The 25455-nt window shown below is 44.1% G+C and overlaps 1 protein-coding gene and 1 long non-coding RNA gene across 2 annotated transcripts in view; one reads left to right on the forward strand and one right to left on the reverse strand.

The window, feature by feature from the left end:
• TESC (tescalcin) overlaps window positions 1–15226 on the reverse strand; it is a 61716-nt gene extending 46490 nt beyond the window's left edge. The window contains exon 1 of the mRNA XM_051972871.1: window positions 14699–15226. Within this exon, the coding sequence (XP_051828831.1) occupies window positions 14699–14756 (58 nt within the window). The 5' untranslated portion in view covers window positions 14757–15226. The remainder of the gene's footprint in view (window positions 1–14698) is intronic.
• Window positions 15227–16240: 1014 nt separating this feature from the next.
• On the forward strand, window positions 16241–19284 carry LOC127545520 (uncharacterized). Its single transcript, XR_007949678.1, has 2 exons — window positions 16241–18775; window positions 18892–19284. It is a non-coding gene; the product is annotated as an uncharacterized LOC127545520 (long non-coding RNA).
• Window positions 19285–25455: the final 6171 nt, after the last annotated feature.

Raw genomic sequence — 25455 nt, forward strand, 5'->3', positions numbered from 1 at the left:
CCCCAAAAAACAAACTAAAAACAAGTCAGTGGGCAGCTAGGTGGCCAAGTGGATAGAGCACTCCACCCTGGAGCCAGGATAGGAACAAGTCCCTTAAACAAGTCACACTCCAGTCCCATAGAATTGGAACAAAGGAAATGTGTTTAAATCTGACTTTGGCCGGTTTCCTACCTGTGGGACTTTGACCAAGTGACATCACCTTTCTGGGCCTCAGCAAGGGGAGGGGGGTGTGGGGAAGGGGTACAAGATGTAGCGGGGTTCAAAGACAGTCCTCCAGGTCCCTTCCAGCTCTAGATCCAGGATTCTATGAAATAGACCAAAGCTCTCAGCCTCATGTCTGGACCCTGTGAGCTCAGAGTTGGGAGTGTGGGATCACTTCCTGGGTCACTTCCCAGATAAGAGTAGGAAATCCCCCTTCACAAACAACTCAACATCACACACACTCTCATTTTACCAGGAAAGAGAGCTGAACAGACCCATTCAAGGTCACCCAGATTGAGAGTGGGAAAGGTGAGGCTCCGACTTCTGCCCTGTTACACTAGTCATTGTAGCTCCGCTCCCACAGACTCTCCTCCTTATGGGACATGACTGGTTGATTGTTGAGGATCCAGTGCTCACCCCGACTCCACCCTTTACTGCTTCCTGCCCCATGTCCCCTTCCTCCCTGGCTTGGAAAGCTTTCAGCAGCAGAAAAACATAAGGCTCTGTTCCAGGTGTGATTGGTATACCTCTCAGAACTCGGGATCTCCGGTGACTTCCCGGGGACCTTTGGAAGAACAGACGACCCCCTTTCAATATTGTTCCCTCCAGTAAAGGTCATCTGCTTTCAAACAAAGGATCTATTTGTCATTGTGGCTTTTTAATGACTGGCTCACTGGAGGCAATCACCTGTCTTTTCATTTTGGGAACGTGATTTGGAAAGGCTGCAAAACTACTGGCTGAGCCAGTGGCTTTGCTCCAGGCCCCTTTCCCAGAAGCCCTCTCTCTGGTCGTCTTAAGGGCAGGGGAAAGAGCACTCAGTGAATCTGGAGTCAGAGCATCTTCATTCAAGCACCGGCTACTTCCCACCTGGGTGACTTTGAACACATTTTTTACTTGCCTTCACCTGGTTTCTTTGTGTGATAGTCAAAGTTGCTTTCTCAAAGCATTTTTTTCAATCTATCCATTAAAGAGCAAACAATTATTAAGTACCTAATGTGTTTGAGGGCAGCTGATGCTGCCACAGTGTACAGAGCCCTGGGCTTGGAATCAGGAGAACTTATCTTCATGAGTTCAAATCTGGCCTCAGACACTAATTGTGTAAGCCTGGCAAGTCTCAGCCGCTCTCTACCTCAGTTTCTTTGTCCGTAAGAAAAAGGGTGATAATAGTACTTATCTCCCAGGGTTGTTGTGAAGATCAAATGAAGTGATATTTGTAAGTCAATGTGCAAATCTTAAAGAACTCTGCAAATATTGGTCACCACCACCACCACAAATATCCTCCTCCTCCTTCCAACCTAATGAGATGCTAGAGGATCAAAGGGATTGGAAGGGATGTCAGAAGCCACCTAGCTCAAACTCTTCATTTTTACCAAGAAGGAAACTGAGGCCAGAAACTTAATTAGCTTGCTCAAGGTCACACAGGTCACAAGCATCAGAGGCTGGTTTTGAAATCTATAAATTGAGTTTTCTTTGCTTCAGGATGAATGTATTCATTGTCTTTCCTTCAAGAGTTCCACCTTCCCCTCTAGGACTTTCTGGATTCCATCCCCAGTGGTTAGAACTCTCTCCTCTGGATGACTTTGTAGGAGACAATGAGGCTAGTGGAAAACACTTCAAGAGCTATCGGCAGAAAACCTCCTTCCAATCCCAGCCCTACTGTGTGACATTGGGCAAGTCACTTCCCCCTTTGTAAAAGAATGGGATTGATCCAGATGATTGCAGTGCTCAAGGCCTATGATTCTATGTATAAACATTTTATTGCTCTACTTGTGCACATGTGATATGCCCCCATAATAATAATCATAGCTAACGTTTACACGACACTTACCATGTGCCGGGTGCTCAGTGGATAGAGTGCTGGGCCTAGAGTGAGGAAGCTCTAAATTCAAATCTAGCCTTAGATACTTACTAGATGTCTGACTTAATCTACTGGAAAAGGAAATAGCAAAGCACCCTAGTATCTTTGTCAAGGCAACCCCATGGATGAAGAATTGGACTTGAGTGAACAAGAAATGTGGCAAGAGTTTTATGATTATCTCATTTGACCCTCAAGACAACCCTGGAGGTAGGTGCTATTACTATCCCCATTTCATAGATGAGGAAACCAAGCTCAAGTGCTTGCCCAGGGTCACACAGCGAGTGTCTGAGGCCGGATTTGAATTCAGGTCTTCTTGGATTCGGGCCTGGTTCTCTATCAGCCTAGCTGCCCTTAGAATAAAAGCTCTCTGAGGGTAGAGATAGTATAATTTTTTCCTTTGTATTCCCAGCATCTAGGCCAGTGCTAGAAATGCTAGAAACAATGCTAGAAGAGGAGTTAGGACCCTCCTCCCTCTATTCCTTTCCTTCTGTCCTCTAGCCCTGGGTCCTTCCTCTCATCTCTCTCTGTAGTCAGCCCCTTTCTGCCTTTCCAGTAGGCAGAGCTGACTCCAAAAGGACAGATCTTCTTGATTTGGGAGGAAGGACAGGAGAGTTCAGGAGTCCCCTCCAAGGACACAGTGATGGGGCTGAGCCCCGACTCTGGCTGCTTTCCTTTGGGGCTGGGTTAAATTCCCTACAGTATCTGGGCATCATGGCCTCTGAAAGGCAGTTCTGGGGGATCCGATTGCTGCTGATTAGCAGAGCTGGGACCCGCTGGCACAGATGGCAAGTGCTTGGTTGGCACCAGGGGAGCGGCAGACAATATGGAGGAATGGGAAGAGACTGAGTTTGCAGCCTATGAACTGGGTGGACTCAGCCTATTCATGTGTGAAGTGGAAAGAGTTGGGGCTTAGAAAAACCGATGCCTGATATTCCTCCCAGCCTTCAGAATGGCCAGGCCAGGCACAGGGGCCCAAGTATCAGGTCACCCTGGGAAAAAACAAACGGGGTGACCACTGTCCTCCTGCGTGTGGGGAGCTGCCCTCTCCCTTTTACTGACCCATTCCTTCCCATAAGTGTGAAACCACCTAGCACAGTCCTGGGCCGTCGTGGCCGACAGACCACGCTTTCTGACTCTATATAGACCATCCTTCCCTGAATGGAAAGACCTCTAGCCTGGGAGTCAGGAAATGAGCTTCCTTCTTGGAACTTCTGGAACTTCTTGAACATCGAGATGAGAATTCTTCTGCGATGCAAGCCTGGTTTTCAAGGGGAGAATCAAAACCGAAACCAAACAAAACCATGTTTCCCAGAAGCCTTCACTTCTTACTCTCCTTACATTTCTCTAAAGAACCAATGACCAAGCAAGCCAGAAGTGAAACTACCCTAATATCAACCCAAAGGAAAAGATGGACTTGGTTTTCTTTTGTCAATCCAGACACAAAGCCCACGCTGAGTGGTCCAGAGAGTTTATGGGGGTCTGAGGCCTGCAGCCTATGGAGACTGACAACACTCCTGGTCCAAAGAGTGCACTCAAGCAGGGAAGGTTTGGAGAACTATACAATAAAATTGGCACAGCTCTATTCACCCACTCACCTATTTATCTACTTATTTACCCACTCACTCAACCACCCCCTCACTCAATCACTTACTCACTCACTCACTCAGTTACTCACTTATTCACCCACTCATCCATTTAGCAACTAATCCACTCACCAACTTGCATCCACTTACCTACCCATTTACTCACCCACACACTTATCCACTCACCCACACACACTCCTTCACACACTTACTCACCCACTCACTTACCCACTCAATCACTTACCACTCATTCATTACCCCAATCACTTGCTCCCTCTCACTCAACAAATCATCTTGGTTTCTGAGGCTCTCAGGCAAATGGGACTTTTAATGTCTATTTTTGAAGGCTTAGCCAGGTTCTTCAAATTCTTAGAGTGCTTAATAAATTATTTGTACACTGCTTGATTAATTGATTAAAAGCAAAAATTGCATTTTAATGGGATAACCAGTCCAGCCACCCTTCTCTCTCTGGAGCCGGGTGATCTGCCCAACAAGGGAATTCCATCATCACCTGATGAAGATAGTTACCTTTTCCAGAAAGTTTATGTGCAATTCAATTCCATTTCATTGTCAAAGTCTAGGCCAGGTGCTGGGAATAAAGACCAAAGCCAAACGGTACCTGCCACAAAGAGCTTATAGTCTAAGGGGATGGTGGTGATGGTGATGTTGATCGAGGGGGAAGGAAGCAGAGACAGAGAAGTCAATACAAAGTGTAGACAAAATCAATTTAAAATCACAGAATCTCAGAGTTGTGGGGGATCTCAGCAGCCATGTCATCCAACTTCTAACATGAAAAAAAGCCCCACTCTCCCCAACAAATAGCAGTATGTCAGTTTGACTAGAATACAGTGCATGAAGAGTAACCTATAATCAGGCTAGAAAGAGAAGGCAAAACCAGATTGTGAAGGGCTTTAAATAACAAAGGAGCGTCTCTCTCTCTCTCTCTCTCTCTCTCTCTCTCTCTCTCTCTCTCTCTCTCTCTCTTTCCTTTTCCTTTCTTTTTTTCCTGCCTTCTTTCTTTCTTCTTCTTTTTCTCCCTCCCTCCCTTCCTTCCTTCCTTCCCCTTCCTCCTTTTCTCCCTCTCTCTCTCCCTCCCTCCTTCCCTCCCTTCCTTCCTTCCTTCCCTCCTCTCTTCCTTCTTTTCTCTCTCCCTCCCTCTCTCTCTCCCTCCTTCCCTCCCTTCCTCCCTTCCTTCCTTCCTTCCTTCCTTCCTTCTTCCTTCCTTCCTTCCTTCTTTCCTTCCTTCTCCTCCCTTCCTTCCTCTCTCCCTTCCCTCCCTTTCTTCCTTCCTCCCTTCCTTCCTTCCTCCCTCCCTCCCTTCCTTCCTCCTTCCCTCCTTCCTTCCTTCTCTTCCCTCCTTCCTTCCTTCTCTTCCTTCCTTCCTCTCTCTTCCAATCTTGAATAGACTGAGTGTACAGGGGTTATTCGCTGGCCCCTTTCTACTTTGATCAGCTCCAGCTCTTGAATCAGCTCAGTCCTGACCCTCCAAAGGCAATCTGAGGCAATCTCAGTCCTGGGGGCTCTCATGTTGTCTGATTTCTCATGGACACCTTACAGGCTTAGCTTACTGAAGCTCAGAACACCTCAGCCTAAGAGAGCCACCAGCTTCAGCTTCCCCACAGCAAGGACCATGGACATATGCAGGTATTAGTATTTCACTTGTATTTTATCTCCAGTCATTTGGGAGCCCCTGAATGGGGGCGATGGTACCTTAATCACTCTTCTGCTTCAAGCTTATCATTCTGGCAGCTGTGGGGAGGATGGATTGACCAGGGAGTGAGAAATGGAGAACCAAAAACCAAAGGGTAGACTGTTACACATTAGCAGGGCGAGGGCTGAGGACTCTCTAGAGTGAGAGTGCTAGGAGGAGTGCTGAGGGCCTGTGCTGAGAGTTTAGACTTAAGGTGGGTACTGAGTGCGGGAGCTTGTGCATGGAGAGAGAAGAAAAGTAAGGAGAGAGATTGTTCACATAGAACCAGCACCATGTTGTTGAGAAACATTCAGTAGGAGGGCTAAGCTTGTATTTTGCTGAGAAATAAAATAATTTGTGCTGTTATGCTTATCTTGTTCCATAAGAGGGACTGTATCCCTAGCCCCCAGTGCTGTGCCTAGTTATACAGTAGGAGTTTAATAAATGTTCCCCCTATTTGTATGTGCAGGAATGTTTGTGGCAGTTCTCTTTGTAGTGGCCAGAAACTGGAAAGTGAGTAGATGCCCATCAAGTGGAGAATGGCTGAATAAATTGTGGTTTATGAATATTATGGAATATTATTGTTCTGTAAGAAATGACCAGCAGGAGGATTTCAGAAAGGCCTGGAGAGACTGACATGAACTGATGCTGAGTGAAATGAGCAGGACCGGGAGGTCGTTATATACTTGAACAACAATACTATACGATGATCAATTCTGATGGACGTGGCTATCCTCAACAATAAGATGAATCACATCTGTCCTAATAGAGCAGTAATGAACTGAACCAGCTATACCCAGGGAAAGAATTCTGGGAGTTGACTAGGAAACACTACATAGAATTTCCAATCCCTCTATTTTTGTCCGCCTGCACTTTTGATTTCCTTCACAGGCTAATTGTACATTATTTCAAAGTCCGATTTTTTTGGTACACCAAAATAACAGTTTGGACATGTATTGTATTAAACTTATACTTTAACATATTTAACATGCATTGGTCAACCTGCCATCTGGGGGAGAGGATGGGGGGTAGGAAGGAGAAAGTTGGAACAAAAGGATTTGCAACTGTCAATGCTGAAAAATTACCTATGCATATATCTTGTAAATAAAAAGCTATGATAAAAAAATTAAAAAATAAATTTGGCCTAAACAAGTAAAATCAAATCAAATCAAATCACAGATCTCTGATATTCATAATTAAAATTCTAATGTGTATTTACACCAAAAAAAAATATAAATAAATAAATAATGAATGTTCTCCCTTAATGAATTGAATAAAAGAAAATAGACTCTTGGACTCAGAGTTGGAAGAGACTTTTTAGATGATTCATCCCGATTCTCTCACTTTAGATTTAGAATCAAGGCTGAGAGGCGGAGGGATTGGCCAAGGTCACATAGCTAGTAACTACAGAGCTGACATTAGAATTCAGGTCTTTTTAGATCTAAATATAGAGTTCTTTTTGCTCTGCCATATATGTTATCAATCTTTTCATGAGCACTTAAGCTTCTGCTACTTGCCAGCTACCTTGGTGGGAAAGGAATATAGTCCCTAAATAGCCAGAACAGAATCCCTATGCCCCATGGACACTATGGATAGGGAAAGAGGAGGAAAGGAGGGGAGGAAAGAGAGGCAGATGGATAGAGACAGAGAGAAAGGAGGAGAAGGGGGAAAAAGGAGGAGGAGGAGAATAAGGATGAGGGGAGGAAGAGGAGGAGAAGGAGATGGAAATGAGGAGGAGGTAGAAGAGGAGGAGAAAGAGGAAAAGGAGGAGGAGAAGGAAAAGAAAGAAGAAGAGGGAGAAAGAAGGAGAGGAGACAGAGACAGAGAAAAAGGAGAAGGAAGAAGGGAAAGAAGGGGAGGAGAGGGAAATGGGGAGGAAGAAGAGAAGGATAAGGCCGAAGAGGACAATAAGTGTGAGGAGGAAAAAGGGGGAGGAGAAAGAGGAAAAGGAGGAAGAAGAGGAGGAGGAAGAGAAGGAGAAGAAAGAAGATGGAGGAGGAGGAGAATAAGGATGAGGGGAGGAAGAGGAGGAGAAAGAGGAGGAGAATAAGGATAAAGAGGAGGAAGAGAAGGAGGAGAAAGGGAAGAAAGAGGGAGGAGGGAGAAGAGGAAAATAAGGAGGAGGAGGAGAAAGAAAGGGAGGAGGAAGAAAAGAAGAATGGGAGGGAGGGAGAGAAGGGAAGGAGATAGAGACAGAGATAGGCAAAGAGACAAAGAGATAGAGAAAGGCAGAGAGAAAGAGACAGAGAAAGAAGGAGAAGGAGAAAGAGAGGGAGGAGAGGAAAAAGGGGGAGGAGAAAGAGGAGGAGAATAAGGATAAAGAGGAGGAAGAAAAGAAGAGAGAAAGAGGGAAAGAAGAAGGGAAGGAGAGAGATACAGAGATAGATTCAGAGAGAAACAAAGAGAAAAGAGGAGGAAGAGAAGGAGGAGAAGAAAGAAGATGGAGGAGGAGGAGGAGGAAGAAGAGAAGCAGGAGGAACAGTAGGAAAAGGAGGAAGAAGAGGAGGAGGAAGAGGAGAATGAGAACAGCAAGAAAGAGAAAGGGGGAAAGGAGGGGAGGGAGAGGAGGGAGAGAAAAGGGAGGGAAAAGGCGAGAGAGAAGGAACATGGGACACAATAAAATAGTCCCTGTTTTCAAGGAGTTAACATTTTAGTGGGATATTTTTGAACTTAGGGTAAGCTTCACAACCTGGCTGGTCCCAGCTGTCCTTAGTCAGAGCCTCCCCTTTAAAGTCACATCTCTTCCCTACTGTGTCTTATATTTATTTATTTGTATTTTATCTCCCCAAGTGAATGGCAGGGCATTCTCTTTCAGGGCAGGAACTATTTTTATTTGCTTTTTGTATCCCCAACACTCAGGACAATGGTCAGCACATAGTAGGAGATTAATAAATGCTCATTGGCTAACTGACCATACCTGGAGCAAATGATATGAAGGGGGAGCATCAGCCTATGTGTGAGGTGTGGTTCTGAAGGGGAGACAGATCCCTGAGGACATCATGATGCTGCTGCTAAGGAGTAGTCTTTTATCCTGAGTCCTTCTGGCTTGAGTTTTGCCCTAGGAAGCCCCACATACAATCTAGCTTAGATAGGGAGCCAATTTTCCCCACTCTTTCCCAGGTTCCCACCTCCACCTTCTTCCTCAAAGGAAGACAAACATTTGTCAGCGATCCTTTACATTTCCCATCTCAGGAAATATTCTGGGCTTCTGGGAAATTCCTTGTTCTGGACCGAACTCCTAGTGACTCCATCCTCAGTTTTGTTTCTTGTTTTTTATTTTTCTGTGAGTCTGACTGGAAGGAAGCTAAAAGATACCTCTCTTCATTTACTAACCAAAATGATTCTCAGGAGAGAAATCCACTGACATTTCAGTGAAGATACAGAAGATCTGGTACCAGTACTCCTCGAAACTCTTAGGCAGCTTGCAATTGCCATCTGTCCATGTTCCAAGCCTCCACACAGACCATTTAAGCAGATTTAATTCCCCATAATTACATTGGGTGCTCTTTTCCAAGAAGGACCCTGTACAGGGTCTGGAAGAACTCAAACCCTCCTGCTGTGGGAATCCAGGGACAGCAATATGAGCTGCTGTTATCCAAACACTCAAGCAAGGGAAGGCATTTGTCTAGGATGACAGGACTAGAGCGAAAAAAGATCTCAGAAGCCATGGAGTCCAAAGCTCCCATTTTACAGATAAGAAAACCAAGGCAAAAGGGTTCAGTTGGGAATAAGCATTTAAATATTTTCTATGCTAAGTACTGGGAACACAGAGAAAACTCCCTGCCCTTCAGCTTCTCTTATAGAGGAGATCACATGTAAGCAACTATACACATAAAGCATATAGATCATATAGATGGAAGGAAACCCTAGAGAGCAGGTACTAATGACTTGTTCAAGATCATACATATCAAGATATTCACATTCACATCCTAGAAGCATTGATTTAAGAGTCAGAAGGGAGCTGAGAAATTACTTCCCCTAGTTCTCTCATTTTACAGATAAGGAAACCGAGGCCAGAGAGATTTAGAGTCCCATTGTTAATTGAACCCAAATCCTCTAATTCTCAATCCTCCTGACCTATACTAACTCCAGAGTGGAACCGAAGGATCCAGAATTCTCTCTTCCTCTCACCTTGACTTTGGTTATTGATCTAGCTGAAAACAGACAGCCCGAACCCTACAATCTGGGAGTATCCATCTTATCTCTCAGAGAATCTAATTTCTGAAGGTTTTAACCTGGCTGTCCTTCCAGTGGGATCAGTATCAGGACCTGGGAAGATGGGGAATCTGAATACCCTGGCCTCCTCCAGAATTTGTGAACAGCGCCGGCCCAAACAGGATCAGAGTGGCTCAGGGGCCATCCAGCTTTTCCTCTGTGGCAAATGCGTCTTTGGGCATTTTTCTAGAGGCGGGGAATGGAGCAGCAGGGTCTCCCTGGAAGCTCTCTACCTGGAGGTTCAGTATCATGGCAGGCAGCATGGAGCATGGGAAAGAGTCCAGAACTGGGGTTCAAGAGCCTCAGTCTCCAATCCTGGGTCTGCTTCTAACTAGCTGTGTGACCTTGTGCAAAACACTTTAATGTCTCTGGAGCAGTTTTTTCATCTCTAAAAATGAGGGGGATGGATGAGATATTTTAAAGCTCTCTTTCAGCTATAGTATTCAACAGAAATTGCTCTTGATGTTGGGGAAGACCCACACCCTGAGTCTAAACAAATCTTATAGTCCTAATCTTTACAGAGAGGAAAATAAGTGGATTTGATTTAATAAATCAATGAGCATTTATTAAGCTCCTTCTGTGAGCCAGGCCTTGTTGCTGCAGAGATCAAAGTTAAAACTGGTCTTCACTTCAAATTCTATTGGTGGGCATAGCCTGGGCACAGATAAGTATACAAGGAGCTACAAAACACATAAACAAAACGAATACAAATGATTTTTTGCTATTGTTTTGTTGTTATTTCTCCCCTAGTAAGAGGGGGAAGGGCAGGGCTCAAGAAAGATGTCAGGTGGGAGGTAGCTGCTCTGATCTGGGATTCTTTCCAATTTTTCAGCTAGGATGAAGTGTGGTGGATGAAGATCTGGCTCCGCTGTCAAGAAATCCTGGGTGTGAGTTTTGCCTGACCCATAATGGCTGTGTCCTCTTCTCATTACTCTCTAAGGCTATCTATTCTACAAGAGTGGCAATCTATATTGTTGGAGGAACTCCCCATATCACCATTGCTCAACACTAATGACATCATCACAGGTTCTTATAAATAAAGGCATCAGTGACGCTCGGATTTCTTGGCAGAGATCAATATTCTCCAGGTTATTTTTTTTCCACCTGACTTTGGGTCAATCATTATTTTTCTGTATAATGTATAATGCATTTTTCATCCCCTCTGAAGTAGCAAAGAACTCTTGGGCTTTAGAGAGATTGGTCATTCTTAGAATTCTGGTCAGTGGGCATCCCCGGAGAGAAACCCAGAGGCCCCTGGGGGCCTTGGGAAACCTCTAGGGAGTGGAGTCACTGGCCTGGCAGGACGAGGCCCTTCCAAAAATAGCTCAGTGGCTCTGGGAGGGAGCAGGGATTCTGAAGGGAACTGGGAGAGTCACAGCGAGGAGCAATTCTGCTGATGGGAGATGTGCTGATAAAACTGGCCTTGTCCATTCTGGCTTTGGAAGGAGCTGGGTCACCTTTGTGGGCTGTTCAGTTCCTCCCTGCTGGGATTGAATCGTGAGCCAACTCCCCGCTTAGAGAAGAAGGGAATAGCAGATTCACACAAGCCTCTCCTCCCCCCCATCGCTGACCTATTAGAAGCCTCCATCTGTCACTTTCTATCTGGGAGATTTCAGGCAAATCGTTCAATCACTCTGGCCTCTGGTTTCTTCCTCTGTACCTGGCACACAGTAGGCACTTTCTAAAGCCATAAATCGAGGGGGGTCACTTGCCCTAGTAACCATCACTTTTAAAGTCTGCAAAGCATCTTACAAATATTATCTTATTTGAGAATCACAAAAATCCTGGGAAGGTGGTGCCATTATAATCCCCATTTGACAGAGAGAAAACGGAGGCAGGAAGAAGCTTAATGACTTGCCCAGCATCACACAGCCAGTTAGTGTCTGAGGCCAGATTTGAACTGGTCTTTCATTCCACAGATTTGAACTCAAGACTTCCTGCCTCCAGATTTACTGATTCATCTACTAGTTAAATGGAGAGCTCTATGGTCACTTTCAGCACTATTGTAACCTGCCTATATCTTGAATGCATATAATTGTTTTCATGTTTTCTCCCATTGGACTATGAGCTCCCTGAAGGCAGATACGGTAAGGTGTTTTTATTAAAAATCTTTCTTTGTATCCCCAGGGTTTAAAAAGTACATGTCAGCTTGATTATAAATCCCAACAATTCTTCAAATCACTGTTCAGCTCCCAGATCCCACAACTGATTCTTTTTTGATATTAAAGCTCTCCTTCAAATGGCTTCATATAACTTTGTGTAAATTACACATCCAGAGAACTCCAGAATAGGGAACTTTTGATTGGGGAACCAGGAACTCCAAGGAACAATGAAATCATAGTTATCGGTCAAGCCCAAACACAGTAGTGTTTACTTGTGTAGCGGGCAAATCCTCCCTCCCTCTTCTAGAAATGGCACTCCTACAGCTGGCATCTTGATCGACCATTAATGTATGCCCCCTGTACAATGAAGCTTTTTGAGTGAAGGGATTGTTTTGTAATAAATACATTGCTTTATTTTCATCTTTTGATAATAGTAATTGTTAATATCTAGCATTTTTAAAAATTTCAGAGCACTTTATATATGTTATTGTTCAGTTGTTTCCAATTCTGCATGACCCCACTGGGGGTTTTCTTGGCAGAGATACTGGAGTGGTTTGCCATTTCCTTCTCCATGTTATTTTCCAAATGAGGAAACTGAGGTAATCAGGGTGAAGTGACTTGCCCATGGTCACATAGCTAAGTGTCTGAGTCCGGATTTCAATTTAGGACTTCCTGACTGCAGGTCTGGTGCTCTATCCACTATGGCGCCACCTGGCTGTCCTTACATATATTATCTCCCTTTGCCTAAACCAGTTTCAATAAGTGTTTAATAAATGCTGGTTGATTGGTTGATAGATGATGGAATACTCTAGAAGGGCCTTCTCTAGGAAACCAAATTGCACATCTCTTCCCTTTTCCCTTCCGCCCTCAGTTTGGGGCTTTCCATCCCAGAGCTGCAAGTACCTGATAAGAACAGAAGCTCTTGTACAAGGAGTTCTCCCTTATCAGGGATGGTGAAATAAGGAAGGAAGCTTGCCCTCAGCTGCCTTTGCTGTCATCGCTGTCTAAAAACCAGGACCCTCTTTTACAGAGAGGGGCCACTTCAGTGACGGGGGTCCTGCGCCTCCCTCAACTCTGCCTTCATTTCTCAGCACCAGTCACTCAGAATGGAGCCTGAGATACCCTCATCTTCTCAGCCAAGCCCACTCTTTGAGGAGAAACTGAATGGCAAAGGGCACCTCAGGATGCTAGATCTGGAGCTGGAAGCCACCTCAGCAGAGGCCAGCTAGTCCTTTCTCCTTATTTTATGTGGGAGGAAGCTGAGACCCAGCGTACAAGGATCCTCCAGGAGGGACCAAGTCTGGATTTGGAGTCAGTTCTTCTGAATCCAAAGCCAGTGTTTTTTCTACTGTACCATGATGCAGGAGGACCTCTAGTCTGCCTTGGGCCCTCTCCCAGAATAAAGGACAACAACCAATCACCGATGAACTGTCGTTTAGTCTACTTGTTCATCTGGACAGATCAGGAAGGTGAGTCTCAGAGAGGGAAGATGGGATTGCTGGCCCTGTGGCCATCCAGCTGCAGAGCTGAACTTAGAATTTCTAGGTGTGGGCTCCAATTCCAGGACAGTATAGAGGGAGTTAGATTCAGATTTCACCTCCAGGACCAGAAATAATGTTCCTTGACCCATTTCTGAGCCTGTTTCCTCATCAGTAAAATGGAAATAATAACAATGCCGGTAGTACTTGTCTCACAGGCTTGTCTGATAGTTAAGATCAAATGGGATAATGTATGAAAAACACTGCCTCATGCTCTGAACCTGGCATTTTATTGGGGGGAGGGAACTTTCTGGTATGGAAACTCCCTCCAGTGATCCAGATCGGAACCCCCAAAGCCATGCGTCTGTACTTTGGGGGGACAGTGGGGGTGGAGTGGGGTCTGGTCTTGTTATTTCATCAGTGAACCAGCACCCATGTAGAAAAGCATCTCATCTCTAACAATTTCAGAGTTGCCAGAAGAACAGAAAGATTAAATTATCTGCCTAGAAGCAAACAGCCTGTTTGTGTCCAGGCTGCTCTTGGAACCAGGCTGAGTGGCCCACCCCAACCTGTTGTCTCACTCCCAACTGAACCCATTCCCCTGTAAGTGCTAGATAAGTGACATTTACTTGAATTCTTGGGCCAGTCCTGAGGCTGCCTTATTGCAGGGAATCAGCTCAACTGAGGCCGGTGGCCCCTGCCCTGAAACTTCAAGTCTCCTGGAGTGTTTGGAGGCACTGAGGGGCTTAAGAGACTTGCTCAGAATCACAAGTGGCTGGTTTGTGTCAGGGGACCACTTAAACCCAGGACTTTCGGACTCAAGCTAGTTCTCCATCCACTCCATCACACACACACTCTTCTAATAATTGTGCGTGTTGACAGTCCCTGGGACACCGTGCTGTTGAGGTCTCCCCAACACTTTCCTTCCCTCACCTGCAGACGGGCTCCCTTCTGTCCTTCTCCCCCCTTCTTCCACAGCCAAGAGGAATGACAAGAAAGTGGATGGACCCCAAGCAGGGAGAACCCACTCAGACCAATATCACAGCCCCTGCTGAGTAGAAGGGAGAGCCCCCTAATCTGGAAATCCTTGCCAGACAGAAAGAAGAGTCCACTTAGGGCAATCTCACACCCCTGGAGACCCTGCCCAACAGAAGGGAGAGCCCCCTAGTCTGGGAACCCTTGCTGGGCAGAAGGAAGAGCCCACTGGGGCAATCTCATAGCTTGGGAGATCCTGCCCAGCAGAAGGGCAAGCCCCCTAGCTTGGGAGCCTCTGCCCAGCAGAAAGGAGAGCCCACTCAGGGGACTTTCACAACCTGGGAGCCCCTGTCCAGCAGAAGGTAGAACCCCTTAGAACCCCTTAGCCTGGGAGCCCCTATCCAGCAGCTTGGGAGCCTCTGCCCAGCAGAAGGGAGAGCCCACTCAGGGGACTCTCACAACCTGGGAGCCCCTGTCCAGCAGAAGGTAGAACCCCTTAGAACCCCTTGGCCTGGGAGCCCCTGTTCAGCAGAAAGGAGAGCCCCCTAGCCCGGGAGCCCCTCCAGGCAGCCGGCCCATCCTCAAGGGGTACTCACAACCAGTCTTGCTCACGAGTTCGCGGACCTCCTCCGACATGGACTGGGAAGAGCCCATCCTTGCAGAAGGGAGCTGGACGAGGGGCTGGGTCGGGGACAGAGCTGGGGAGCAGCCCGCGCGGACGACACCCTTTACTCCACTGCCCTGGGGTGCCCCGAGCTGGGCAGGGGAGCGCGGGCGCAGGCAGGGAGGCGCTCGAAGGAGAGCACCTCGGGGCAGCGCGCCCCAGCAACAGCAGCAGCAGCCCCCGTGGGTCCTCCCGGCCGGCCGGAGCCAGCGCGGGTTCAGCACTGCAGCCCGGACTGCGCCCCAGCAGCAGCCCTGGGGCCAGCGGGGAGGAAGCCAAGAGTACAGTAACTGGGGGGAGAGGGAGCTCCAGCTAATATAGAGAGAGACGGGGAGAGGCGGGCGCGCGCGCGCGCGTCCGCCGGGTCCAAGAGCCTGCCGTGTTCCCGAGACTGCAGGAGACCGAGAAGCGCAGACCTGGAGGTCAGAAAAGGCTCCGAAGGCTCCCGGGATGGGGGTTGGAGGTTAGGGGGAGGGGAATAGCCTTTAACCCTTCCTCTTTCTCTTTCTCGTTCCTGCCCCCACCACACGGAAAAGCTTTTAAACTCTTAAAATCCCGGCCCCTCAGTAATGGTAGAACTGAGAGCTGGAAGACAACCAAGAGAACATCGAATCTCACCTCCTCCTTCTACAGGAAGGGAAACAGAGGCAGCGACGTGGGGAGGAAAGGGCTCGGACACTGGAGACCCAGGACCTGAGTTTGAACGCTACCTATCGCTAGTAACTGGGTGACCTTGGGGTCCTCTTATTTCTGGGGACCTCAGTTTCCCCCTCAGTAAAGTGAGAAGTTGGATAAAATGTGCTATATCACTTGGATGGCAGAGCTAGATTTTGGATTCTCTGCGATCTGGAAACTAAGAACCTGGACTTGAATCTGGGGATAGCTCCCTTCTCCCTGAGTAACCTTGGGGGCAAGTCACTTTTAAGCGAGGCATCCTGCTACAGGGAGACACAGTGCATTGCCTGTATGACCTTGGGCAAGTGACTTCATCTGAGTCTTAGTTTCCTTGTTTGTAAAGTAAGGGAGTGGAACTAGATAATGTCTAAAGTTCTTTCTAGCGGATAAGTAGTTTGCTTGAGGGGGTCAAAGGTCCTCCTCTCTACTCCTCCCCCTGCACCGGGATGACCCATTCTGTTATTGAAGAGGACCATATCATGAGGGAGATTACACCATGATGTGCAAGTGAACTGGGTTTAAGTGATGGAGGACTGTGCAATGTCACCTGCCTCACTTTCTCCTTCAGGAACATCTGGATCCAGTGGCCAGATACAGAGCAGGACAACTGGAGATGGTCCTCTACTCATTCTGTGGAGAAGGCAATGTGATGTGATGGGAAAAGTAGCATCAGTCTGGGTTAAAAGAACTTAGTTCTAGCCCCAACTCTGCCACTGAGAAACTGTTTACACACACACACACACACACACACACACACACACACACACACATTTATGTACAGCTTATGTTGCAGGTATTATATTCCTATTATTTGTAATTATATCATCATTAATTATTATATACACATTAATATACATTATGTGATATAGTTTAAATTCTATATTGGGGTAGCTAGGTGGTTCAGTGGATAGAGTGCTGGACCCGGAGTCAAGAAGACTCAGCTTCCTGAATTCAAATCCAGCCTCCGACGCTTACTAGTTGTGTGATCCCGGGCAAATCATTTAACTCTGCCTCAGTTTCCTCATTTGTCAAATGGAGCTAGAGAGGGAAATGTCAAAATCACTTCAGTATCTCTGTCAGGAAAACCCCAAAGGGGATCACAAAACGTCAGAAACAACATAATATATTCACATATATACATTCACATATATTATATGCAAATGTCTACACATTCAGCTATATTTGTGTGTGTATACACATTAGGAGTGACAAGAGGAATACATTGGGCAGAGCACTGAATTCCTAATCAAAGGACTTGAATTCCAATCATGACTGCCTCGGACTAGCTGAATGATTTTGCCTAATTCATTTGCCTTCTTCCACCCTTGTTTCTTTATTGATGACTGGGCTGCCTCAGCAGTCAGCTGCTAGGTTTTGCTTATGCCCCTTGTTCATCTTGTGCATCTTTATCCTTCTCCCATGACCACCAGCCTATTCTCACCTGCAACACTACATGCTACAGAAGCCTCCTAATTGGTCTCTCTGCTTCGACTTCTTTTCCTCTCCAATTAGCTTTACACACAACTGCTAACACAAGCATACTTATGGGTTTTGCTGGGTTATGCATAGTTCTTATGAGGTGAGTTAAAAACTTAGGACAGGGTGGAAGGATAAATAAATATTAATTGAAAAATCAAATAAAATGAGGAAATTGAAAAAAATCCCTTATTTCTACAATTAAAACTAGAACTGAGGGGGAAAAAATGTCAAATATATACTTAATATTTAATGTCACACGTGGTTTCCTATTGAAGAATTCAAGAACACATCCAATTCTGGTGAGTACAATGCCAAATTATGTAAAGCAAAAGACAAAACTGCAGCAAAAGATGATGTATAAAATGTTAAAAGCCTGTGTATATGTATGTATATATACATACATGTGTGTATATATACATAGATATATCTGCTATTGAATAAATGAATGAATGTTTCAAGTCCCTCAACCACTGTTTGCCCATCAGTTTCTCAATTTGCCTCAGTTTCCCCCATTCATTAAAATGAGGATAATAATAGCATCTCTATCCCAAAGTTCTTGTGAGGATGAAATGAGTTAATAATTATAAAGTGCTTAGCACAGCTCCTGACACATGGTTGGATGTCATCCTTCATTCTTGAAAAGGACTAAAATGACCTTATTAGATCACACAAGCTCAGAATACTCTGCCACATGTTGGACACAAATACTCCATTTGAACATTTGGAGTGGAGATGTGTCTAAATTTTCAAATCTCACATTTCTTTTGAGCTATTACAATTCTGTTTCAATCATAGAGCATGACATCTTTTTAGTTTTGATGTGGGTGCGCCATGTTGGGTGGTTCCAGATGTCACATGTCTCATAGTTGATTCCAAAGTTCTTCAGAGAGACCTGGAGAGTCTCCTTTCAAAGTTTCTTCTGACCTCTATAGGAATGCTTGTCTTATGTGAGCCCTTTGTAAAATAGTTTACTGGGCAAATTTATTTTTGGTATTCAAACAACATGGTCAGCCCATCCAAGCTGCATTCTTTGCAGGAGGGTTTGAGCTGACCAAGGCCTCTGATACTGTCAGTCTTGAGAAGCTGTAAAAAATTATAGCAAAATTGTGTTTCCCGGAGAAGTTCATCAGTGTTTCATGACAGTTTCATGATGGCAGAGTTTCCCAGATTCTGAGTAATGGATGATGTTCTTGCACTTTCCCAGTAACCAATGAAACAAGGCTGTGCGCTTGCTCCCATGTATTTTAGCCTAATGTTTTCACTGACATTGTCAGATGCCTTGAATGAGGAGAAAAGATCAGCTACGGCAGTGATGGTAAATTATTTAACTTGAAAAGGCTACAAGCCAAGACTAAAGTGGAGGGAGATTTGATGCATTAATTTTTTTGTTTGCAGATGATCATGCACTCACTGCAGCCTCTGAGGCTGAGATGCAACAGAGTATGGATCAATTCCCTGCTATTTGTACTAATTTTGGCCCGACAATTAATGCCAAGAAAACAGAGCTTCTCCACCACAACATCCATATGTGGGACCGTTGGCTACAGAAAATGAAGAAATTTTGAATGCTGTGGAGAAGTTCTCTTATATTGACAGTATTCTTTCCAGGGATGTCCACAATGATAATGAGGTTGACACACATATTGCCAGAGTTAGCTCAGAGTTTGGGAAACTCCAAAGGAAGGGCTGGGAGAGGAGAGATATTAGACTAACTACTAAACTGGGAGCCATTGGGCTGATCTCATTGTTGTGTGCCTGTGAAATCTGGATATTCTCCCAGCGCCCTGCTGGGAAAATGAATGGCTTGCATTTGAACTGTCTTAGGAAGATGCTGCAGATCACCCGGCAGGATAAGGTATCAGATACTGAGGTCCTCTCAAGCTAAATTTCAAGCATTCAAACTCTATTGGAACATAGTAAATATTACACAATGTTAAATAGTATTATGATTATTTTATGTGTCAATTGCAGGAATTAGACTAGAAGACTTCTAAGATCCTTTCTAGCTCCAAGACTATGATCTAAGTAACAAGGAGGAGATTCCCCTTTGGTGTTCACCTTTGGATGCATCACTATCAGACCCGGGGGGAGCTGGTCTGGAGGAGACCCCTAGCTGGCTGAGCCAGTAGCAGGCCTGGGAGGTTGAACGAGCTTGGAAAACAATTTGTGCTTTCAAGACCAAAGCTGGTCACCTCTGGTGCCAGTTGGTCTTCCCTGACCTTCTGAAGCATCTGTGAGTTGCTGACCAAGCTCATCATTGCCCGCACTTGCTGGAAATTCTATTTTTATGACCAATCATTTATTTTTATTGGTTCCTGGGATTTTATTTTACTAAATTATTAAAAAAATCAAATGAGTAACTAACTGATAGGGCTTTTAAGCTGCCTCTTCCATACTGCTACTCTTCCCCAGGAACAATCTGCCATAGAGACTCGGAGGCTCTCCTGGAGGGCTGCCTTGTGGAAATTCCTCCTGAGTAGAAGGGAGTAAAGAAGGGGCTTCATTTTTTAGTCTTCATTTACCCTTCATTTAGTCCTGAAGTGGGGGCAAAAGGGGGAGGGGAGTTAGGAAACAAATGTGTGCCTGAGACAAAGCAAAGTGAAACCAACTCAAGCTCTGGGCTGGCACCAGCCCCCACCCAAGTGGTCCAGGACCTCTCTGAATTTATCCTTATCTTTATGGTCACACATTCTGACTCCCATTTACCATTTTCAACTGATTGCACATGTTTCCCTTTACATGCTCTCCCGTTTAGGAAGATTGGGATGCTTGCGGTTCCTCACCCATGACCCAACATCTCCCAACTCCATGCCTTTGCCCTGGCTGTTCCCGACATGCCTGAAATTCTCCCTTTACCTCCGATTCTTAGAATTCCTAGTTTGCTTCGAAGTTCAGCTCAAGTCTCATCTCCTACATGAAGCTTTTCCTGATCTTCCCAGACTTGCCCATTTTAATTTGTTTATATTTATCTAATAATAGGTAGTATTTACAGGTTTTCACTTTAAGGTTTGCAAAGTATTTTACAAATATTATCTCATCTGATCCTTGCAATAATTCTCTGAGGTAAGTACTATTATCTCCATTTAAAAAATTGTTGTTCAATCTTCATTTTCGAAGAGGACCAATGGCATCACTGATGATATCTTGACTTTGGTATGAATTGGATTTAAATTAAGCAGAACTGATTTTACAAATAAGGAAATTAAGGCAAGAGATGAAGCGTCTTAATTAGGATTACATAGCTAGTAAATGTGGGATTTGAACCCATGTCTTGTTTCCTGAGAAACTAAGCTCCATGAGGGCAGGGATTATTTCTTTTTTATCTCTGTATCTTCAGTGACTAGCACAATGCCTAGATCAAAGCAGCTACCGGTAGTGCAGTAGATGGCGCATAGATCTAGAAGGAGGAAGACCCTGGATTCAAATCCAACCTGGACATTTACCAGCTGTGTGAGTCCACTTACCTCTATCTGCTTCAGTTATCCCATCAGTAAAATGAGCATAATAAAAGTGCCCACCTCCCAGGACTAATGAAAAAGCCAAATGAGATCACTGTAAAATGCTTTGCATCCTGCTTGGCACATAGTAGGTGCTTTCTAAAGGTTTATTCCTTTTCTTCCCTCTTTGTATTTATGTGTAAAGTGACCTTTACATTCACTTTCCCTCTTACCTTCTTAATCTGAAGATAGGGGAGTCTTAACTTAATTGAACAAAATTTGACTAATTGCCTGGCAGGAGTGAGGCCTTTAGCTTAAGACAAGATTAAAAAAACAGAATTTAATAGGTATGACAGAATGTAGTGTTGAAAGGAACCTCGGAAGCTATCTGTGAACAGGAAATGTTTCTCCTTGTATCATTTCCAACAAGGGTTATCCATCTCTGAATGAAGACCTATAGAGAGGTCCCCCCCCCCACCTCTACAGGTGGCTCATTCCATTGTGGGACAGCTCTTAGTGTTAGTCAGTCAACAAATCTTTATTAAACTCTTATTTACTATATGTACCAGGCACTGAGGATGTAAAAAAAAAGGCAAAAGCAGACTCTTCTCAAAAAGAATCATAATTCTAATGGGAGAGACAGCATGCAAACAACTAGGCACAGTATTAGGAAGTTTGTCCTTGCTTAGGAGCCTGAATATATATTTTTCTAACATCTACCCATTTTTCTTATTTGTAACCTTAAGAACCAAGAAAATATGTTTAACCTCCTTTCATAAGATGAATGAGGGCCAAGACTGTCTCACTTTTTTGTCTTTGTAACACCATCACCAAGTACAGGTACTGGGGCACACAGTAAGTACTTAATAAATGCATGTTGCTTGAAATTAGTTTTATATTCCCCCTTATCCTTCATCCAAGCTTTCTCTTCTTCAGGCTAAACTAAATAGGTCCCCAGTTCAAAGGCCATCTAATCCACTCATCCATCTTGGAAGACTGGTGTCAGGAAGAACAAGGAGAGGGTTTCTGTTAGTAGAATACTCCAGGATAAAGTCGGAGAAGAATAGCAAAGGCCCCTTCAGTCACTCTTCACTCAAACTGGTGTTAGGATAATCACTTGGTATAAAGAAAGGCAAAAAAATCTCTCCTTGTGTCATTGAAGAGCAAGAGAAAGACAGAAACAGAGAGACAGAAAGAAGAGACACACAGAGACAAGAGACAGAAACAGAAAGAGACACAGGCAGAGAGAAAAAGAAGGGCAAGAACAAAAACAAGAAGAAAGAACAAGAAAAACGAGAAGAGGAGGAGGGAGACAGTGAGATAGACACACACACACACACACACACACACACAAACACACACGCAGAAATTATGTTTTAAAAATGGGGCAGCTAGGTGGTGCAATGGATAGAAAATCAGCCTTGGATTCAGGAAAATCTGAATTCAAAAGCTGCCTCAGAGACTTGACAGATATTGGCTGTGTGACCTTGAACAAGTCCCTTAATCTCACTGCCTCACACATCCCCAAAGAAATTTCAGAGAGGTAATATTTCTTATTGCTGAAGTCTTTGTTTACTTTCTAAACCCTCCAAATCCTTCCTCGTCCCCTAGAGCAAAGGAGCCACATCTGTAGGCTGAGTGAATTGAAGCTCCCAGGATCCAATTCCTGCTCTCTGGATTACTAGCCTGTCACCAATCCTTTGCCTTGCTTATAATGGGGAAATGAGGTGGGGCAGTGTCCCCTGTGGGTAATGGCCTTGCACTGAGAGTAATTTGGCACCTATAATTTTCACCTAGCAACTGGAAGCTTTTAGTGGGGTCACGTTCAGTATGATTAGTCCCGTTAGCCTGAAGCGTGGGGAAAAAAGGAAGTTCAGTCTTGATCTAGACTTTGCACAACACAGACCAACCTCCCAAAGGCTTGGAAACACTTCAGTCACCAAGCAACTGCCTCTCCTCCCCTGAGAAGCTGATGAAAAGCTTTGGCACAGGCTCGGCTGACACACTTTGCTTGTAAGGAAAGGCAGGGAAACAATAGATCACAGGACCCTAGATTTACAGCTGGAAGGAAGCTCAGAGACTAACCCCCTCACTGATGCAGTGACCTGTCCAAGTATCTGGGGGGAACATAATAGCTTCAATGAATCAACAACAATACAAGTAACAAGGGACAGCTAGGCGTGGTGTGGATAGAGAGTGAAGTGCTGGAGTCAGGAAGACCCGAGTTCAAATTCTTTTCCTTCTTTCTTCTCCTTTTTTCTTCTTGTCTTCCTTCTTTCTTCAGACAATTACTAGCTGTGTGACTCTGGGTGTGTCACTTCACCCAGTTTGTCTCCGTTTCCTCATCTGTAAAATGAGCTGGAGAAGGAAATGGCAAACTACTTGTCTTTGCCAAGAAAATCCCAAATAGGGTCACAAAGAGCTGGATCCAAGTGAAATGATGGAACAACAAATAATGAGGGTCAGAGGTCTACTAGTAGACTCCAGGGCCAGTGCCTTTTTCGCGGTACCATGCTGAATCACGGGGTCTTGGAGTTCTAAGAGTCACCAGAGGTCAACTAGTTCCTATACTTAAATTGGAATCCCCCCCATGACATAGCTGAAGAGCAGGTATATAGCTTTTGCCTAAGGACCTACAGCGAGTGAGACTGCCGTCTTCTGATGGGATGTAGTCTGGTCAAGGCAGAGGACTCTGGGCAACTCATTCTACTTTGGAACAGCTCTCTGAGTTAAGTGCTTGCTTGACATTAGAACAAACTCTGTTTTTATGGGGCTTTTAATTAAAGAAAACAAATCTAAACTCTTGAATGCTTGAAGGCATTTAGTGGTGTCTAATGTCTGCAATCCCTGCTGCTGAGGAAGAGTTCCAAAGTAGAGCCAAAGCCAATTGGGTGTCTACATTAAGTTTGGACCAGTCCCTGGGAGCGGAGAGCCATCAGGCTGCTTGAGGAAGAGTCAATCAGCCTTCTGGAAAATGTCAGTGCTGCTTAAGGTTCCTGTGTCTATAAATGAGAGGAGCTTTATCAGTCTGAGGGGTAGCTGCTGCACTTCCAGCCTGAATGGGACAGGGAGACCTATTTTGTTCTCAAAATAACAAATACTTGAAGACAGTAATCAGACCATCTTTATCTTAAGTCTTCTCTAGGCTAAATGTCCCTATTTACTTCGATCCATATGCACACAACATGAACTCCATCAATCAACAGGCATCTATGAAGCACATTATATATGTATAACATGTATATACACGTATAACATGTTCCAGCACTGGGCTAGGCACTGGAGATACAAAAACATATATGAAACCATCTCTACACTCATGGATGTTCTATACCTTTTCTGGAGATCTTTTGATATCCTGGTTGACTTCCATTTTATCAATGAGTGTTCAATAATGGGGTGCTCAGAAGTGAAGGCTACAGAATAAAAGCTGGAGTAGACTCCAAACTCCTTGAAGGCAAAAACTTTCAGTTTGTTTTTGTAATCTTAGCATCTTGCACAAGGCCTTGCACATAGATAGAAATGTATTTTAAAAGTGCATTTTTAAAACTGGATCATAATATAAATAAAACCAAGACAGAATACAACGTGGATTACAGACCTACAAGTTATGATTCTTTTAATGTAACCTAATATCTTATTTTCCTTTTCTTCTTCTTTTTGTCATTCTCCTTCTATCTTTGTGTCTAGATGTCTATCTTTTCTTTCTTCTCGCTCATCTCCTTTTTTACTTCCCTCTTCCCCTTCCCCTTCCTCTTCTTCCTCTTCCTTCTTCTCCTTTTTCTTCTTTATTCTTCTTTTCTTTAGCTCTACTTCTTTCATTTCTTTCTTCTCTTCTTTCTTTCTTCTTCTTTTTTCTTTCTTTCTTTCCTTCTTCTTTTTCTCCTCCTTCTTCTTATTCCCTTCCTCTTTCTTTTCTTTCTTCTCTTCCTCCTCCCCTTGCTCCTCCTCCTTTTTCTCCTTCTCCATCTTCCTCCCTTTGTTCTTATATTACATTTATTTCCTAATATGAACACCAAACCTCTTCCTTGTCTCAAAGGAAAAAAAATCAAGCAGAATTAAGTTGGAGAAACTATATGCAGTGTTCCATACCCATAGTCTTCTTGAGAATATAGAGATATGAGTCACCATATAGTTGTGCTTTCTTTGCTCTGAATCAATTTGAATTAGTTTTTCTTCCTATTAGATTACATCTTGGGTTCACACTGAACTTGTGATCCACTAAAATCCTTAGATCTTTTTCAGAGTATATGAACTGCCAGCTAGCTACACCTTAAACAGTATATCCTTCTGAACATTATTTTTTTGAATCGGAGTAAGAATTTCCACTTATCTTTATCAAATTTCATTTTTTAAAAACTTAATTTTATTTGAAAAAAACAGAGTAAGAAAAAAAGAAAAAACATAAAACAAAAGAAAACATTTTCATGTGCTCAGCAGAACACTGGGGAGGATTAAAAATATATAACAACAAATTACCAGATCAAGAAAGTATATCTATATATCAATAGAAGAAATTACATTCATGAATATCCATTTTTTACTTCCTTGTAAATTGCTTTTTTTAAACTTTATTCTTTTTTTTCTCTTTCATTCCCACCCCCCATTCCCACCATTAAGATAAATATATCTTAAGAAAAGATATATTTATGTATTCATACGTAGACATACACACATTCACACATACACACACCCTACATATATACATGTCTTTATAATCCCTACTGACTATTTATTTATTTTTTATATTATAGCTTTTTATTTACAAGATATATGCATGGGTTTTTTTTTTCATCATTGACAATTGCAAAACCTTTTGTTCCAACTTTTCCTCTCCTTCCCCCCACTTCTTCCCCCAGACGGCAGGTTGACTAATACATGTTAAATATGTTAAAGTATAAGTTAAATACAATATAAGTATACATGTACAAGCAGCTATTTTGCTGTACAAAAAGAATTGGACTTTGAAATAGTGTACGATTAACCTGTGAAAGAAATAAAAAATGCAGGCGGACAAAAATAGAGGGATTGGGAATTCTATGTAGTGGTTCATTGTCATCTCCCAGAGTTCTTTTGCTGGATGTAGCTGATTCAGTTC

Source organism: Antechinus flavipes, chromosome 1 (genome assembly GCF_016432865.1).
Source record: "Antechinus flavipes isolate AdamAnt ecotype Samford, QLD, Australia chromosome 1, AdamAnt_v2, whole genome shotgun sequence".
NCBI lineage: Eukaryota > Metazoa > Chordata > Mammalia > Dasyuromorphia > Dasyuridae > Antechinus > Antechinus flavipes.